This window comes from Ceratotherium simum, chromosome 26 (genome assembly GCF_057802395.1).
Source record: "Ceratotherium simum simum isolate JZ-2026a chromosome 26, ASM5780239v1, whole genome shotgun sequence".
Taxonomy (NCBI): Eukaryota; Metazoa; Chordata; class Mammalia; order Perissodactyla; family Rhinocerotidae; genus Ceratotherium; species Ceratotherium simum.
In genome coordinates, this window is record NC_141925.1 from 39836221 (window position 1) to 39853895 (window position 17675).

At 54.6% G+C, this 17675-nt stretch overlaps 1 protein-coding gene across 3 annotated transcripts in view; it reads left to right on the forward strand.

The window, feature by feature from the left end:
• LOC106803952 (odorant-binding protein 2b-like) overlaps nt 1-6875 on the forward strand; it is a 30923-nt gene extending 24048 nt beyond the window's left edge. For 2 of the 3 annotated variants that reach the window (XM_087417611.1, XM_087417613.1), the window contains 6 exons: nt 4006-4139; nt 4417-4487; nt 5052-5162; nt 5833-5934; nt 6235-6261; nt 6700-6875. In XM_087417611.1, the coding sequence (XP_087273737.1) occupies nt 4006-4139; nt 4417-4487; nt 5052-5162; nt 5833-5934; nt 6235-6260 (444 nt within the window). In that variant the 3' untranslated portion in view covers nt 6261; nt 6700-6875. The remainder of the gene's footprint in view (nt 1-4005; nt 4140-4416; nt 4488-5051; nt 5163-5832; nt 5935-6234; nt 6262-6699) is intronic. The other variant, XM_087417612.1, reaches the window with a different exon arrangement.
• The last annotated feature ends 10800 nt before the right edge of the window (nt 6876-17675 follow it).

Genomic DNA, 17675 nt, shown 5'->3' on the forward strand with positions numbered 1-17675 from the left:
CAATTCCATTATTGCAGAACAGAAAATGAAGGGCAACACACTGATGTTGTATTACAGAGGCAATCCATTGATAAGTGGCGCCATAATACACTTATTTATTTTGTTTATGTTTTCCATGCTTTTACTTCCAACTTGCCTCTATCATTATATTTGTAGTAAGTTTTTTGAAGAGAGCATATGGTTGTATCATAGTTTTTAGTCCACCCTACCAAGCCCTGTCTTTTAGTTTGTGTGTGTAGCCCATTTACATTTAATGTTATTATTAACATGTTAAGGATCGTATTCATTTCCTAGGGCTGCTGTACAAAGTGCAACAAACCAGGTAGCTAAAACACAGACATTCATTCTCTCTCAGTTCTAGAAGCAGAAGTCTGAGATCAAGTGAGATGGAGAAGGTAGAAAATCCAATAAAGGGTATATTAATGAGAATATCACCATCATGGGCAACTGGGACTCAGTCCTCCTGAAGACTCTCTGAGAAATAGAGTGGAACCATCTCAGACTGTCCCATGGGGAACAAAGAGCTTAGGACATTTATCCCATCAGTTACCATCGCTACTGACTGGGTATGTGAATTCACCTGCACATCTGCTTTCACCATGTGTGTCAGGGGAAGCAGAGGAGAACAGAGGGTGCGGGAACTGAGGTGGGAAGCTGGGAACCTGTCAGTGTGTAGGAACTGCAGCTGGAGTTGGGCTGAGGGGGTGGGTCATCAGCCCTGTCAACCACAGTCCACCCTTTGCACTGCACTGATGCACTCATGCTCCAAATCAAATCTGTTCTGGCAAATTCTGGAACTGAGGCTTCAGGGTGGTAGCCAACCACAATCTCTAAAACAATGAAAATAGACGGTTAGTGGAACAAGCTACAGTCCCAGTTTTCCAGTTGGTCTTCCGGCCTTAGTTGATATTCATCTTGCCTCGTCTTCTACCCCTTCTACATGCCCCTTAGTCCCAGCCAGCATGCCCTCTGGTCTTGGTGTTTGGTGGTGCCATCAAAAACCTTTTGTTCCCACGTGCCAAGGAAAGCCCAGACACTGCTCACTTTAGCGAGGTACCTGGGATGTAGCAGCACATGAGGAGCTGTGACCACTCTGAGATTCAAAGGGGAGGGAGGGAGAGGTGTCACCAGAAGTGGTAAGAGTTAGAGCTGTGGAGTAGGGACAGTCATCATGGTGTGGATGGTATGAGGGCCTACCACCATAAAGGGATACAGCCATCCAAAGAAATGCCTCAGGCCATGGAGTACTGGGCGCAGAGATAGGTGTCCCCTCCATCCCTAGTTCTCCCAGTGGTGTCTACCACCTGTTGAACGTATCCAGTATCCAAAAAGAAAACTCTGTAGAGTTCACCTGCTGGGGCACAGGGCAAGATGGTGGATCATGGGCAGCCCCTGGAAACCTCTGATTACACTAAGCATAGAGTTCATGGGGGCAGCCCTGTACTCCTAATGATCCCTACACCTTGTTCCACCATCTTTTTCAAGGATTGAATTAAATTGGTCAATGTCATAATATGCTGAGGTCAGTGACTCCCAAATAATAAGCGAAACCAAGGTTTCTGGGGTACAGTTGACAAGAACAGGGGACAGGAAGAGGTCTCCCTCTCGAGCGTGTTTACTAATCTCTGATCCTAAAGTGCACTGGCCTCGCCCTGTCCCACTCCCAGGGGGGCAGGCTCTCTGCTCAGCAGCACCTTGCAAGCTGGAAGTTAATTACTGGGTCATTCCAGCACCCTCAGTACAATCCCTCAGGGGTTATTAGAGAGGGCTAATTATTATTATTTAGGAAGTACTTGTGGGTGTGCAATCTACAGTGGTGCCTAATCTTCTGCCAGAGAGGCACAAAGGTGCCCTTGTGTGGCCCAGCCCCTGCGTACAGGCTCTGGGTCAGCCGTGGGTTCAGGGAAGATGATTGAAGCCCAGGAAGTACAGGGTCAAGGAGGGAGAAGGCCAAGTTCTTGCTCAGGAGGCAGCGGGGCTGAGGCCAGCAGATCCTGGTGCCCAGAGACACTCAGCCATGAACTCTGAGCACAGCCCTGCACGTGGCCTCTTTGTGCCTCACTCGGCCCATTTGTCCAAAGGGAATGAGATTTGAGGCCTGTCTTGAGGGACATGGGGGGGGTCAAAGCAGAGGAGGGAGGTGAAAGAGCTCTGGAGAGTCGGGGTTCTGCAAGAATGCACGTTAAAGCAGTTGCACAAATGGGGGTTTGGACAGGCTCAGATGGAACCTGGTCCCGGGCCCCACTCCAGGCAGAAGGAGGGGAGGACCCCTTGTTCACGGAGCCTTGTACCTGCCAGGGGAGCGGGCTTCACACGTCGCAGCAGAGCCTCATGGAGATCAAAGCAATAGAAGTTGTGGGTTCCCCTGTCAGAGAGGAATCCTCTGAGGCTCCAAGAGACTCAGTAACTGGTTTACTCCTGAGGGAACAAAGGTCTGAGAGCACCAAGCATGTGGGAGGAGCTCCCCCTACAGCAGCATCGCCATTGTGAGACAGGAATCAAGCCTCTACCTTTGGGGAACTTAAATTCTAACAGGGGAGACGGGCGGTGAACACGCGTGTGAAGAAATGAGCAGCCAATCCAGAGAATAACGAGTGCTCCCTGGAAAACAGAGCCCGGCCCCGGGGTCCAGAATGAAGGGGTGGGGTAGGGTAGCCATAGCACTCCCTCCTGTGGCCTGGGGAGGCCCCTCTGAGGAGGCGATATTTCAACTCATCCCAAGTCCTAAAAGAGTGCCCCAACCCCAGGAAGATCTGGGTGAGCATCCCAGATCCTGGAGGAGCAAATGCAGGGGCCCCAGGGTGGTGAGAGCTCGGGCTCTGGGGAGCCTGTGGGACTCGGCTGATCGCACGCCCGTGTCTCTGCGGTTCTAAACCTCAGTCCCTCTCCCCTCAGCAGCTGGCGGGGGCCCGTGTCCAGAGAACTTGCTGAGGGTCCAGCCCTGTGCTCCTGGGAGGGGCAGGGGTGGGAAGGAGGGGAAGCAAGCCCTTGGCCTTCCCTCTGTGACTGTAGTGCAGACATGCACACCTGCCCATTCTGATAACATACTCCTCCTCCAGATGGCTCACCTGGAGTGAGCGCCCTGGGAGGTGCAAACAGGGGACGGCACGATGAGTCTTAATATGTGGTTGGCACTTAACTGTCACTCATCAGATTCCAACAATAACGACAGTCCACCTTCCCTGATGCAGAATTGGCCGGGATGCTGGGTGGGAGGGGTGTGGTCTGTGCCAAGTGTTCACTGGCAGGAGCCGAGCTGGGTATAAAGGGCAGCCCTGTGAGGGGCCCGCACAGCCTCCTCCAGACCGCCAGTGACCTGCCGGCAGCTGTGAGCGCAGAGCCCTAGAGATGAAGATTCTCTTCCTGACCATCACTCTCGGCCTGATCACGGCCCTGCAGGCCCAGGATCCCCTGTTCTTCCCCTTGGAGACACAGAATGTGAGCCTGGGGAGTGGTGGGGAGGACGAGTGTAGGGGGGTGGCGACTGCCTCTGGGTGGGCAGTGACCAGGGCCCTGTCCTAGGAGGTGTCATTCAGGGTGGAAGTTCTGATCCTGTGCTCCCTGCAGAGAGTGGTCAGAGGGCAGGAGGGCTCTGTTCTTGTGTCTTCAGACAGGGCCCCTCCTTGGGCCCAGAGGCTGAAGTAGGGAAGCAGGTTCAGCTCAGGGACTGTTGAGCTGATGCCCTGGGGACCCCAGAGGCGCTGAGGGACCTCTGGAGTGTGGACTCATAGGGAGCTGGGGCCTGGTCCCAGCAGAGAAGAGATTTGTGGGGCCGCAGACACCCCTGCCTCTGTTTGGGGCCGGGAGCCCTGAGTGTTGGGCTTGTTCTGACAGAGCCCTGGGGAGCGGGTGTGTGGAACCCAGCCGGCCTGTGGAGGACTGTGGCCGGGGTGCTGGGGATGTCTGGGGATGGCTGCAGCCCGTGCACCCGGGGAGGCAGCTGGGGGGTGAGGAGGAGATTCTGGGCCGTGCCCTTGCTGGGCTCACGGCCCCTACCCTGCTCAGATCACGGGGACGTGGTACGTGAAGGCCATGGTGGTTGACAAGAACCTGCCTAAGGAAAAGAGGCCCAGGAATGTGTCTCCCATGAGAGTTACTGTCCTGGATGGTGGAGACTTGGAGGCCATGTTCACCTTCATGTGAGTGTTGCCACCCAAGGGTCCTGCTCTCCCCTCCGTCTCCCTGGCCCCAGGCTGCGGGGTGGCCCAGAGCAGCCCCTCTTCATGCCTCTTCCAGCCCCAGTTTGGGATGTGGGTAAAATGAATGTCCCCCTGACCTTGAGGGGAAAGAGTCCCCAGCAGTGGGGGATGACAGTGGAATTTTTGGGGACACCAGGGCAGAGGCACATGTGCCAGGTGAGCTCAGGTTGGCTCAGGAGTTTCCTGAGAGCCTCTCCTTCTGCTTCCTGTTTTCCAGGAAGGGGGACCAGTGCCAGGAGAAGAGAACCGTGATACACCAAACTGAGGAGGCTGGCAAATACAGCGCCTGTGAGTCCCGGCCCAGGCTGTGCCGCATTCCCTGCCAGAGCCCAGGCCTCCCCCTCCCCTGGGGCGGCCTTGCTGCCTGCCCTGTCCCCTTCCAGGAGATGCTAATCTCTCCCTCCCTGGGGGCCTCCTTGTCCTGACATCAGACACCAGATGGGACAGGTTTCGCCACAGCAGGGTTGATGGGACCACACCCTCCCCCTTGGCGGTCCTAGCTGTTCAGCTTGCAGAGAAACCAAGGGTTGAGGATGGGGTAGCAGGGTGGGGCAGGAGCTGGGAGCCCAGAGGACAGAGCCCCAACCTCTGATGTCCTCTGGCCTCTAGTGACTCCATAGCTTGGGTTGGAATCTCCCCTAGGAGGAGGCTCCCTCCCCAGTATTGGGGTCCATGGTTGGGAGCAGCAGCATCTCCTGGGCACAGGCCCAGCTTGGGCGCCTGGATTACAGGGCGATCAGTACAGCTAGGGTGGCCAAGAGACTGAAACGTTCCAGAGTGTTCCCTAATGTGGTCTCGAATATTTTCTCTAGGAATGAAGACACTAAAGACCCATTTTCTCTCTGTCTGCAGATGGGGGCAAGAAGCTTGTGTACATCCTGGAGCTGCCAGTGAAGGACCACCACATCTTTTACTGCGAGGGCCAGCTCCAAGGGAAACCAATTCGCATGGGAAAACTCGTGGGTAAGAGGCTGCTGTCCCAGGTCCTCAGAGATCCGCCTCTCCTGACCCAGCCCCACAGGCTCTGCTTCTAAAAGCCAGTGGAACCAGCTTCAGTCTGATTCTGGGGAATATGAACCCCCTGCATCTGTCTTTCTGGGCCTGGCACAATTTGCTGCCCCAGGGTGGCCAGTCCGAGCTCCCTCGGTGACCTGACCACTCCCAAGGACGATCAGGCCACAGCTACAAAGTACGGCTTCCTGGGGCCTGGGGTGTGGGGCCAGGTTAGCGTAGGGGAGTGTGCTGTTGCTGAGAGAGGCCCTCTCAGGGCAGTGACTCTCCAGGGGGGTGGTGAAGTCCAAGAATTCTCTGGTAGATGGCAGCACAATTCCTCCAGGCCATAAGGGTCTTCCAGGTCAGGGGTGTGACCATGCAGGTCGGCTTTGGGAGTGGGTCCGGTACCCCAGGGACACTCAGTGTCTCGGGTGTCCCCTTGGCTATCCCCCTCCCAGGGGCCTGTCAGCTAGTGGTGGCCTTTCTCCTCTGGGCCTGCTCTGCGTCCACTTTCAGGCTGAACTCTGCACTCTCAGCCTCGGCCGCTCCAAGGTGAAGGCCCCCCAAGTGCTGGGAGGTGCCGAATCCTCTTGAGGTCGGCTTCCTGAACCTTGGGCTCACCTGATCACCTCACCTGCAGGTAGAAATCCCGACATGAACCTGGAAGCCCTGGAGGCATTTAAGAAATTCACACAGCGCAAGGGATTGCCACTGGAGGACATCTTCATGCCCATCCAGACGGGTAAGAGGACAACTCTGTCCAGGTTTTCTGTATCCACTCTGCATCCCCCTTTATCCCCCTTGTCCCTCCCTGTGTCCCCAACAGGTTCTTCATGTCCCTCTGTGTCCCTCATGTCCCTCTGTGTCCCCCATGAGCTTCCCATCCCCTCCATGGGGGAGACATCAGCACCGTGACGTGTCACAGGGACGCAAGGGCCCCACTCCGGGTCTTCAATATTGGTGTCAGAGCTGCGACAGTGATGGGGTCCGGCTCCTTGTTCAGGCCATCTTCTCATTCCTGAATTTTCCTTGGTTTCTACAGAAAGCTGCGTTCCTGATAGTGACTAGGGTAAGTGACCCTTGAAGCAAACAAGATCCCTGGGTTCAATAGAACATCAAGAGCCACTGGGGCCCCCCAAGCTGCAGACAGGAGGAACCCTGTGTGAGCTAGGCAGAGCCTTGTCTGCTCTGAGATCCCCTCTGGGACTTGATCCTTACTTGGGATATCTGTCCCCGAGGATCATTCCCAGGACATTTAGGGACTCCTTTTTCTGTCTGTGCAACTTGGGTCAATGGGCCAGGGTCTGTCCTCCACCACACCCATGCACCTAGTGGAAGTGGGAACCTGCCCCCCATGCAGCAGCCCTGAGAGCATTGCATCTGCCCCCCACCCTGCAGCCCCTTGGTGCCCCTCATCTGCCCCCCACACCGCAGCCCCTGAGAACCCCACATCTGCTCCCCCCTCCCCTCACCTGTCTTGAACTCACTGAACCTCCCTCCTTCCCAGGACAGGGGCGCCACGGCTCCACAGCAGCCCCAGAGCAGCACCACCAGGACGCTCTGTCCTGCAGGACATGGACGGATCCCCTGCCTCTGGGGTTTGGCCTGCCCCCCCACACCCTGCCACTCCCACTCCCCTTCCTCCCCCAGCCCTCCTGGTTCCACATAAAGAGCTTCAGCAGTTCCTGGTGACTCTGCCTGTCTGTGGGGTCTCTCAGGTGGGCTGGGAACTGGGAGGAGGTGGGCAAGCCACGGCGGGCAGGACAGGAGGACCCATCAATGTCCGGATTCTCCGGGCATGAGGGTCCGGGCCGAGGGGTGGGTGTTGCAGCTCTGACCAAGGGTCTTATGGGGGGCTCTCTGCAGGTCTGACGCCCACGAAGCTCATGTTCTGGGTGGTCGTGGTTGGGGAGAGGGGGTGTGAAGATAACAGGGTCAGATCCAGCCCTGAGATGGGGACATGTGTGCAGGTAGGGATCACCTGGCCCCTGGTTCCCAACTGGCTGGAGGTGGTGGCAGGAGTGAGGGGGAGGCTGCCTTTGAGGGCTCAGGCAGGAGGCCAGGCCACCAAGATGGCAACAGCAGGACCCTGGGATTCCAGCCTGGGGGGGACTCTGCTCCTGCTCTGCCCCACCCTCAGGCTTGGCTAGACACAGGCACTGTCCCTGGGGAGGGAGCCACTTCAGGAGGGACGTTGCTCACAATTCTAATGTCCTCACTACACTTTCCCAAATTACCCTGGGGCTTTGCAGTGAGTGGCCTGACAGCCAGCCAGCTGGGGTCAGGGTCTTCTCGCTCATGGTGGGAGGGGGGACCCCAGCCCAGCTTCCCTGGATACAGGGGGATGCTGGGAGCTCCCTTCATGCAGGGTCAGTGTACCTTCCCAAGTCCCAGGCCCAAGGTTCCCGGTCATGTGGCCAGTATCCCTGGGTCTCTCCGGGACACAGCAGGCCCCGAATGCAGATTTCTGGGGCCCTGGCATTTGTGTGTTCCTTCCTTGACAACGAAATACCGGGTAGGGAGTCCCTATGTGGTGCAAGCCTCCCGCCAGTCGGGGGGACACCCAGGTTCCAGGCCGTTACAGGCCACATCAGCCTTGGCTGTGTATTTCTGGCTTTCTATAAGGATGACAGTCCTTACGTCACTGTCCCTGCAATAGCACAAAGCCGTCAAGCCAGGAGCCTGGCAGGAGGGACCCGCTGGAAGCCTCTGTGCCCGCACACCCCTCTCCTGGGATTCCAAGGCCCTCCACCCTTTGTCTACCTGGTTCTGACCTGCCCCTAACCAGTGAGGTCCCTCTGGTGTGGCTGCCCCAGGGGCTGTGCAGAGAAGGGGCTGTGAGCCGGCCAGGGCCAGGGTGTAGGGTCCTCAATGATCGAGGGGCTAAGACTTGGGGTGGGGAAGCTAAGATCTGACAGGTGACAATCCTCGGCAGATCTGCCCCATGACACACCCCTCCAGCTGGAGAACAAGTGGGCAGAGGTGGGGGTCCCTGTGCCCAGCTCCTGGGCTCCCATGGAGCCTATTTTCAGGGTCTGTCTTCCTAGTGTGGGGGCGGCAGAGGCCCCATGTGAGTCTCTTTCCTCTGTCTGGGAATCCAAGCCCAGCGCCCTCCCCAGCACCATCTGCTCCCCAACAACCTTGGCCCCACCTGATGGCTGTCCAGGTGCCCGGTCTGTGCTGGGCAGTGGTCTGCAGGGGAGCCTGGACCCTGGAGGGCCTTGTGTCCCAAGGAGCCCCTTCACAGGCAAGATGGGACAGAACAAAGGGGATCTTAACAGAATCCTGCAAACCATACTTTCCATGGGATGGGACCCTGGAGGGGACCCAGGAAGACCACAGATTTTCTCACAGAGGCAGCCGGCATGCTGGGGGCTCAAGTCCCTGCTGCTGAACCACTATGCTTTTCTCCCCACCTGGACCTCGTTCTGGGGTGGAGGCCGAGAAGTAGTCCTAAAACAAAACCAGCCTTACAGGCCTAGCTCTGAGGGTCCTAGCTGTGGCGCCCCCCACCCCCCGCAGGGCAATCGGGGGGATACACAGAAAGAAGGGTAAGAAGTGGACCCTGCAGGGTTTGACCACATAGAGTTCATCTTTCCTACAGACATGACACTTCTATTTCTCCGTTTCTCCTCCTGGTTTGTTTACCTGGTTTCTTGCTCAGTTGGGTCCTCTGAGAAGTCGCAGCTGAGATGGGTAGGAGAGGGAGAGGGGCCTGGGGGCTGATACCTGAGAAAGATCAGGGGCAGGAAGCCAAATGAGGCAGGAGATCCTCCAAGGAGCCTAGCTGGCCCAGCGGGGAGGTGGGAGCCATGGCTGCCCATGGAGGAGCCTGCAGGTGGAAAGGCCAGCCCAGCACCCTCCTCCCCAAATCTCCCCAGTCCTGGGGGTGCTGCCGCTGGGACCCTTCAACCAGCTGTCATCCTTGCAGCTCAGTGGCGGGCTCTCTCCTAAAGGGGCTCTGACAGCACCCTGCATGGACACCACAGCCCACCTGTCACGTCCTGGGCACAGGTAAACACCTCCGCGCACCTTTGGGGAGCTGCTCCTCCAGGTCCCAGGAACGCTCCTTCCAAGAGGACACTCAGAAGAGGGAGGTAATTGGTCAAACCACAGCCCATGACCCGCTGCAGCCAGTCCTAGGACCAGACTGACCCTCACAGCCTCCTATCAGCTGTCCCTTCTTGATACCACTCACCTTCAGACCCCCTCCATCTCAGTGGTGCCCAGATGGATGACCCAGACATTCCTTCCTGCTCACATGCTGGTCAGGAGGGCAGTGCATGTCCACTCATGGTTACCATGTATGGAAGCACCACGTCTGCAAGGACAAGCTGCCCAAGCCCTGACCTCCAGTTAAGAAGGTGTTGGGAAGAACCGTTTGGAGCAAGAGTCAGGCTGGTCTCCTCCCAAGGGACACAGTTTGGGTCAGCTCAGCACATAAAAGTCCCTGCCATCTCACTCAGCAGAAGGAACTGACCCCCCACAGCCGAGGAGTTGGCGCTGTGGGGGCTCACCAACCTCGACTCACCCCTTCTGGGGTCAGCCTCAAGGGGTCCAGCACACAGGTGGGGGTTGCTCAGGCCACTTGGCCAGATAAGATCACTGCACTTTCTCTCCACATCAAGTTCAGAAACTCCATGCAACTCCTCCCCTCCCCCTTCTGAGAGACCACCCCCTCCAGCCTCACTCCCTCCACTAATTCCAGAACATTTTCATCACCCTATAAATGTTCCTCACGCCTTTTAGTGGTCACTTTTCATTCCTGCCCCCTTCCCCAACCCCTGGCAATCACTAATCTACTTTCTATCTCCATGGATTTGTTGACTCTGGACATTTCTTATAAACGGAATCCTATAATATGTGGCCTTTGGTGTCTGCCTTCTTCTACTTGGCACGATGTTTTCAAGGTTCATCCATGTTGTAGTGTGTGTCAGAACTTCATTCCTTTTTATGGCTGAATGATATTCCATTGCATGGATAGACCACATTTGGTTATCTGTCCTTCAGTTGCTGGACATTGGGGTTGTTCCCACCCTCTGGCTATTGTGAATAATGCTGCAATGAACATGCTTATTTGTGGACTTGTCTGGGTCCCTATTTCCAATTCCATTGGGTCAGACAAGTTTTGTAGGCACTCGACACACCTTCCACGGGTTTTCTCTTCCCCTTTACAAGCTCTATGTCTCATTGTCCTTCTGTCTGATAGAACCAGTCCAAGGACACTGGAAGCTGGTTCTGTCACAGACTTGGTGCAAGAATTGCAGCGGTTAATTTTTCTGTATAAGCATCTGGACCAATCAGGGTTATTGACTACAAATACCAGAAGAAACTCTAGATAATTTAAGCAGAAATAAAATTCAAGGAGATGATCCTGTAGCTTACAGCATTCACGGGCATCTGGACAATCATCTTGGACAATGTGCAGGAAACAGGAGACAGTGGTCATCCAGGGACACCCTCAGCCCCACCCTAGGAAGAGCCCAGTCAGTAGGCCACTCTGGGCCTTCAGACACTGGGCTGTGGCACAGGCATCATTGATTGGGATCCGCACTGTATTAGCTCCCTGACGACACCTTGATTTCAGACATCTGGCCTCTAGAACCATGAGAGAATAAGTTTCTGTTATTTTAAACGATCAACACTGTGGTGACTAGTTATAGCAATCCCAAGAAACTAACACACACACATAGATACACAGAGACACACACACACCCACACACAGACACACTCTCACACAGGCCACTCTCTTACCCAGAGGCACAGCTCTCCATCTCAGGCTGAATCATAACCCTTTGAAATGCCCACCTGAAGACTGGAGAACAGCTCCTGCCTGCAGTCCTGTGAGGACTGGACTCTTCAGGTAGAACCACCTCCTGCGCCTTTTCTGTGCAGACCAACTCTGCCTCCTTATCTGGTAGACAATGGGACGCTGAAACCATCAATTTCAACAGACAAGTGTTGTTTTTCTGATGCATGCCGGTTGCCTCTGGAGGCTCTGGGGAGAATCCATCTTCTCACCTTTTCCAGCCTCGAGAGGCCACCGTGTTTCTTGGCTCATGGACACTGTGAGCCGTGTTCAAGGCTGGCAGTGTCCAGTGGAGTCCTCCTGACATCACGCCACTCTGGCTCTGCGTGCCTCCTCACATCCTCTCCACTGTAACCGCACCACCTCCCTCTTCCACTTATAAGAATTGTGATTACACTGGGCCCACCTGGACAATCGAGGCGGGCTCCCATCTCAAGGTGAGCTGACCGGCCCCCTTAATCCATCTGCACCTTCATGTCTCTTTGCCTTGAAACCTAACATATTCACAGGTTCTGGCCCTTGAGGGACGGGACGGGCATTGCATGCAGTGTTGTTAGAGAATCAGCGAGAATCCGTCTCTCTGAGTTGAATAACTCCAAGGGCCTCTGGGTGGGGCAGTGCACACAGAATGCAAATATTCCTTCCTGCCCACAGCAGTCATGGACGGAGTCATTGGTGTGTGAGGAGCCATAAAAGGGGAACAGAACAGGACAGCTGGCCCTCCTCAGGAGCAGCTGGAAGACCTCCCAAAGAAGGGAGCCCTAAGCTTTGTCGTGACCACACGAGTGATGCACCCCCAGTAGAGGAGCAGCATGGCCAGGGCTGGAGGGTTTGTAGAAGGTTCTGGGGCCTGGTAAAGGTGGAATCACCCACCCTTTGGAGCAAGAACTGGGTAGCGGTGGGAATGTTGTGGGGCCTCCCCCTTACCATGCACAGGCACACACACGCACACGCACACTCACATACAGACACACTTGCAGCACAATATACAGACACAGAGACGCATGTGCAATTGTGCACATGCACACACTCAGACACACGTACAGCATAACATGCACACAAAAAGACATATACATACATGCACATGTGCACACATTCAGACACACATGCACACATGCGTATACACCATACATACGGATACATCTTGTATCCGTACAACACATGTACACGTGTGTGCACGTGCATGCCCAGATGCGCACATGCACACGCAGACACACATGCAGATATACATACGTGCACACAAACACACATGCACAGGAGCAAGACAATGCCATTTGCATTTGGTGGAAAGTCCTGGGAGCAGAATGGAGCAGGAACAAGGGGCAGGGAAAGAGAGACCACTCAGGGTATGTCAGTCAGTGGAGTCACCCCAGTACTTCCAAGTCGGGAGGAAGGAAAGGGGCAGCAGCAGTAGAGGGAGGAGGTGGACTGGGGGCATGTGTGTAGGCAACCAGCCCAGGTAGTGTGGGTAGCAGAAGTGAAGGGTACAGAGGGTCAAAGAGGTCTCCCAGGGTCACTGGGGGCAGTGATGAGAATACGGAACACAGGAGCCAGGGCACATTTGAGCGGAAGGAGATCAATTCAGCCTGCACAGGGTGAGGAAGCTGCAGCGGGAGCCGTGGGCCTCCTGGCAGTGGCGTTTAGGGCAGACTGGACACTTTGCTTGGAGTTCAGGAGGTCTGGGAGGAAAGGGGAAGTGTGGGGACATCAGCTCCAACGCAGGAGCTGGAGTCTGGACTGGGACCAGCTCTCCCGGGGCAGCTCAGAGGGACTGGGCTGGTCCAGGATCCCTGGGGCTGGGGCAGCAAAGGCCATGGGAGTTGGGGGGCGGGGTGGGGTACACACAAGGAAGCCATTGTTCTATCTTGCTAACTCTTAATGCAGAGGTGTACTACTTCCCATTCTGATAACATTCTCCCTTCCAGATAAGGTTTCTCAGACGGAATCAAACCCAGGCGCAATGATGGCTAATTACACAAAATTAAGAACATCCATTCACAGGATCTGAACAAAACAGTTTAATCACCACCTACATGGCAAAATTGAGGGTCCTTTATGAAGGTGAGGGAGGGGCAGGATCCTGTCTCCAGGTCAGCCCAGAACCAGAGGATAAAAGGGCAGCTCGGAGTCCAGGCGAGCAGGGAACAGATATAGGACCCCCTCACCAGGCCATGCACCTGTCCCTCCTGAAAGCATGGCTAAGTCTGCTTTCTGTGCTGTGAGGCGAAGGGACCCAGTTTATTCCTACCCACACTAAGGAGGGGAGGTGAGACCCTCTGGGAGGGATGGGTGGTGAGAAAGTATGTGTCCCAGGTCAGCCACCTGCACTGGGTTAGGGTCTCAGTCCTGTTGTTCTGATCCCCAGGTGGACTTGGGACAAAGTTTCCTCTCTCGTGTGTTTGGTGGTGTCTCCCAGGCAGAGCAGGGTGTCTTCCTGCCTACTGGGGGACAGGGGGGCTCAGTGAGGCTTTGGACAGATTTCCATCCACCATGGGTCCCTGCCAACTCCTTACTCCTGGTGAAATTGTAGGCAAGTCAGGTAACCTTTCTAAGACGTATTTTCCTCAGAGACCAAAGTCATGTCTATAAATTGCATAATTTAAGCCCATCTATAAATGCGAAGAATGTTGCCCCTACTATGTGTTTATATTTTGCAAGACTACTGCACTGGGGTCAATATTAAAAGTCAAACACATTATTACCAAAAATGTTGTCAACTTCAAAAATCCATGGTGCTGTTGGAACAATATTTGAGGTCTGCAAATGTCTAGATGCCACCAAGTTCCAGGTCACTACCCTCCCACAGGAACCATCACAGCCTCACCTCCTTGGGACCCCTCTGTGCCTCTTGCTGGTACTATTGTGACCTGGACATCCCTGACACTCAGGCCTGGGCTCCAGGCATCCCCAACACCTGGCCTCCCACTGCAGACCCCAAGATTCCTGCCCCCTCTCTGCCCATTTGTCTCCCCATGCCCACCTTCCCTCTCCAGGTGCTGGTCGGCTTGCGGCCTCACTCTTGTCCACCTGGGCCTGAGGACTCATGTTCCCCTCTCTTTGCCTTTTCCCTGTTACATGCCCATGTCTGGATCCTCCTTCTCCCTCACCCCTGAAAGAACTGGTCTCATTAAACCCTGAGGTTTATCCTCAGTTTCTCAAGGAAAGTCCCCAGAAGACCCAGGGATGAGGCAAGAGCTGGTGTTGGGAAACCAGATCTTGGTGGTTGGTCATGCCCAAGACCTGGGGAATAGCATGCATATGTGTGCTCGTCATCAGAACAAAACTGCACTTGATTTCAGGGGAAAGGGCTTGGCAATGGTAATGGTTAGAAGATCTGGAGCCCTCAATAGTGTCAGGACAAAGGAAGTTCTGGCCACACAATCATAATAATTTTTATCCCATGTTCCACAATTATCTGGTAAATGGATGGATGGATGGTGGATGAATGGATCGTTGGTGGATGGATAGCGGATAGAGGGATGGATAGTGGACAGATGAGTGGATGGATGGATGGATGGATGGCTGGATGGATGGATGGATGGATAATGGATGGATAATTGATGGATGATGGATGAATAGATGGGTAGATGGGTGATGGATGTATGGATGAGGGATAGATGAATGGATGAATGAATGGTGGGTGGATGGATTGTGGATGTATGCATGATGGATGGTAGATACATGGATGGATGGATGGATGGATGGATGGATGGATGGATGGATGGATGGATGGATAACGGATGAACGGATGAATGAATACCTATGAGGCAATGAGGTAAGGCACACATGGACACCTCTAAAGTAGGAGAGTCTAAATCCACGTGACCATCACTGTGAGCCCCATGTACATTTGCTCCATCCTCTGCTCTTGCTTATTCACCCCTTTCTTGCTCTGGATTGGGGGCATGTCCAATTCTGACAAGTGTCTGGTCCCTTTTGCAGTTGTCCTCTCAATGAGCCCATTAACAGTCCCTCCCCTTTAGGATGTTATGGCCATGGCAGCTCCTGTGGAAATCTCACAGGACATTTCCCACCAGTGTCAGCTTCCTCTGCTGACCAGATGGGAGGGCAGAATCAAGTGGAGGGACACCTTGCTGTTGCCTCCCATATCTCCCTCAACCATCTGATCTCTCTCTCCCTATTTCATCCAACTTCACAGCCCATTTTCATTGAGCTATGGACACCTGCTCTGATATTAGCCATTTTAGAGACATCTGGGCTTAGTCCTTTCAATCTTGTTACAATTTTCTCCATAAAGCTCTTATTACAGACATCCTTTTTCCCCAGCTTTCAGGAAAATGGTATAGAAAGCACTGAGCAGGAACCATCGATATCACCAGGGTAAAATGGTGTCACCCCACCGCCCTTCAGCTTCATAATGAACTTCAAGGTCATTTGGAATTCAGAATGCACATCCTGGGGGGTGTTCCTCCCTCCCCTCCCACCCATGAGCTCCCCTATACCAACCCTGGGGTGCTGGGAACAGGCCTCACCACCCATCTGTGCTCTGGAGCCAGACAGCAGCCTGCCAGTTGATCATGCTATTAATGTGCCAGTTCTTCTAGCAGACTTCACACAATAAAGATGCTGGTCACGGCAATGAAATTAAGGGTGAGTCACCATCATGTACTGAGAACTAATTATGGTGTGGTTCCCTGGAAAACACTTTACATGCCTTATCTCATTCACACTTTGCAAAAGCTGAGTGCTATGGGTCCTTGAGGAAGGGGAGGCTTCATAGTTCTCTCATGAGCTAGAAGTTGAATAGATTGATAGGCACTGGGGATCTCTGAGCCCAGAGTGCAAGCTTTGGACTGGCTTCTGCTGAGACAAGGAACAGAGACTTCTTGTCTACAAGACAGGTGGGCAAATGGGTGAGGGCAGACTGCAGCCATTGTCATCCTGCTGTACCCAGTGGGGCCCGCTGTTGGGCTCACCTGGCAGCTCAATGCTGTAAGTGGGATGGGCAGGGAAAAGAGTTGGGATATTCCCCATAGCAGGCCAACAGCCTCTCCAGGATCCTGTTGGGCATGATCAGCAAGACGAGCATTACATGTCTTTAGAACAGGCCCAATGGGGCAATTCTGTGAGTCCCTGAATGAAAGGCCGAAAGCCCCATTCTTCAGGGGGAAGGGGAGCTAGTCAGGGCATTGACTGTTCCATTAGCTCGTTCCGTTCAGCCCACCACATGTGCTGGGTGTTGGTTTACACCGTCCTGGGCTCTGGAGACAAAGATAAATAAGATGGGATCCCCACCCAAACTTTCACAGTCTCCTTGAGTGGCAGATGGGCAAGCCTGGTCCAAGAGCAGTACCAGTCCTGCCATCTGCAGTCCACAGCCTCACCATGCTTAAGATGGGAGGACATTACCCAGGAGTGAGCTCCTGGCAGAGATGGGGGGAGGAAGAGTGTGCAAGATTCACTGGACAATCTCCTGACCATCCATTCTATGTGGCCACGTCGGCACTGCCTGGAAACATTGGTGGAGGAGATCCTGGGGGTCCACGTGCTTCAGAAGATCATGGCAGCAGAGTGTGTTGAGATGTGATGGCAGGGTCTGTGGGACTGAAACTATCCTTTTATTTTTTTTGAGCAAAGATGCTGCAGAACCTCAGGCAAGGGTCCTTGGTGTCTTGGGGTGGGACTGACAGGGAAGGGGCTGGGTCTAATGGACAAGCTGGTGGCAAATCCCTGGGTTGGAGGGAGGCAGGATGGACATTGAGAGAAGACTGAGGAGGGTGCCCTTTGGTTGAGAAGTGGGGGCTCATCCCCTGATGACTTTGGGATGCTTCCATCACCAGAACAGGGCTCCAGGGTGGCTTCTGTTTTCCGGGAACCCACGTGGATGCAAACTATTTACAATGCCCTTTGTGGAATCATCACCTCAAAATTCAAAACCTGTAAGTAGCCACTGGCTCAGCTGTATGGAGGGCCTGGGCTTCCAGGGGGCAGCAGTTCTGCCACAATGTGCCAGGTGACCACCTAGACTGTGAACTTGGGTGAACTTTCATGTGATAGACTCAACTCCCGCTGTCCCCTGAAAACTTCACATCTCCACCATGGAGAGACAGTTTTCCCTCTACTGCTCAGAGCCATCAGTCATCCTGGCTGGTCCCCACATGCAGCTCATGTTCTTTCCACACCATGTCCAAGGACCAACTTTCTCCAGTTTTCCAGAGTCCGGGCATGCCTTTCCCTGACCACCCCTCTACCTGTAAGCCTGTCTCACTGAAGCTGGCCCCATGCCCAGGGACAGGATAATTATGCTTCCCCCACCTCACAGGATCCCCACCTTCAGGGGACACCACACCCTGTTGGTACAGTGCCCATCATCTCCCCTTATTCCATTCAGAGACCTGGTCAAGAAGTCTGGGGTTCAGGTCAGCTGCTCCCAAGCTCCCTGCAGCATTAAGAACCCGTGAAAACAAGCGTCCAGGAGCCTCGGCTGATGGCGGCGATCCTGAGGCCAGCAGAGAGACCCAGGGTGGACAGCCTCCCTGCCAGCCACCAGCCATCTCCACTCTGCACTACTGGGTGTCTGAGCCTGCATCCCTCCAGACCTCGCAGTTCCCTGCACTGGGGCTTCCTCCACCTCTGCTCTTCCTCTCTCAGACATTAGGACCCTCCCCAATCCCACGGACCATGAGGAGTCCAACACGGCTCTAACCCATGTC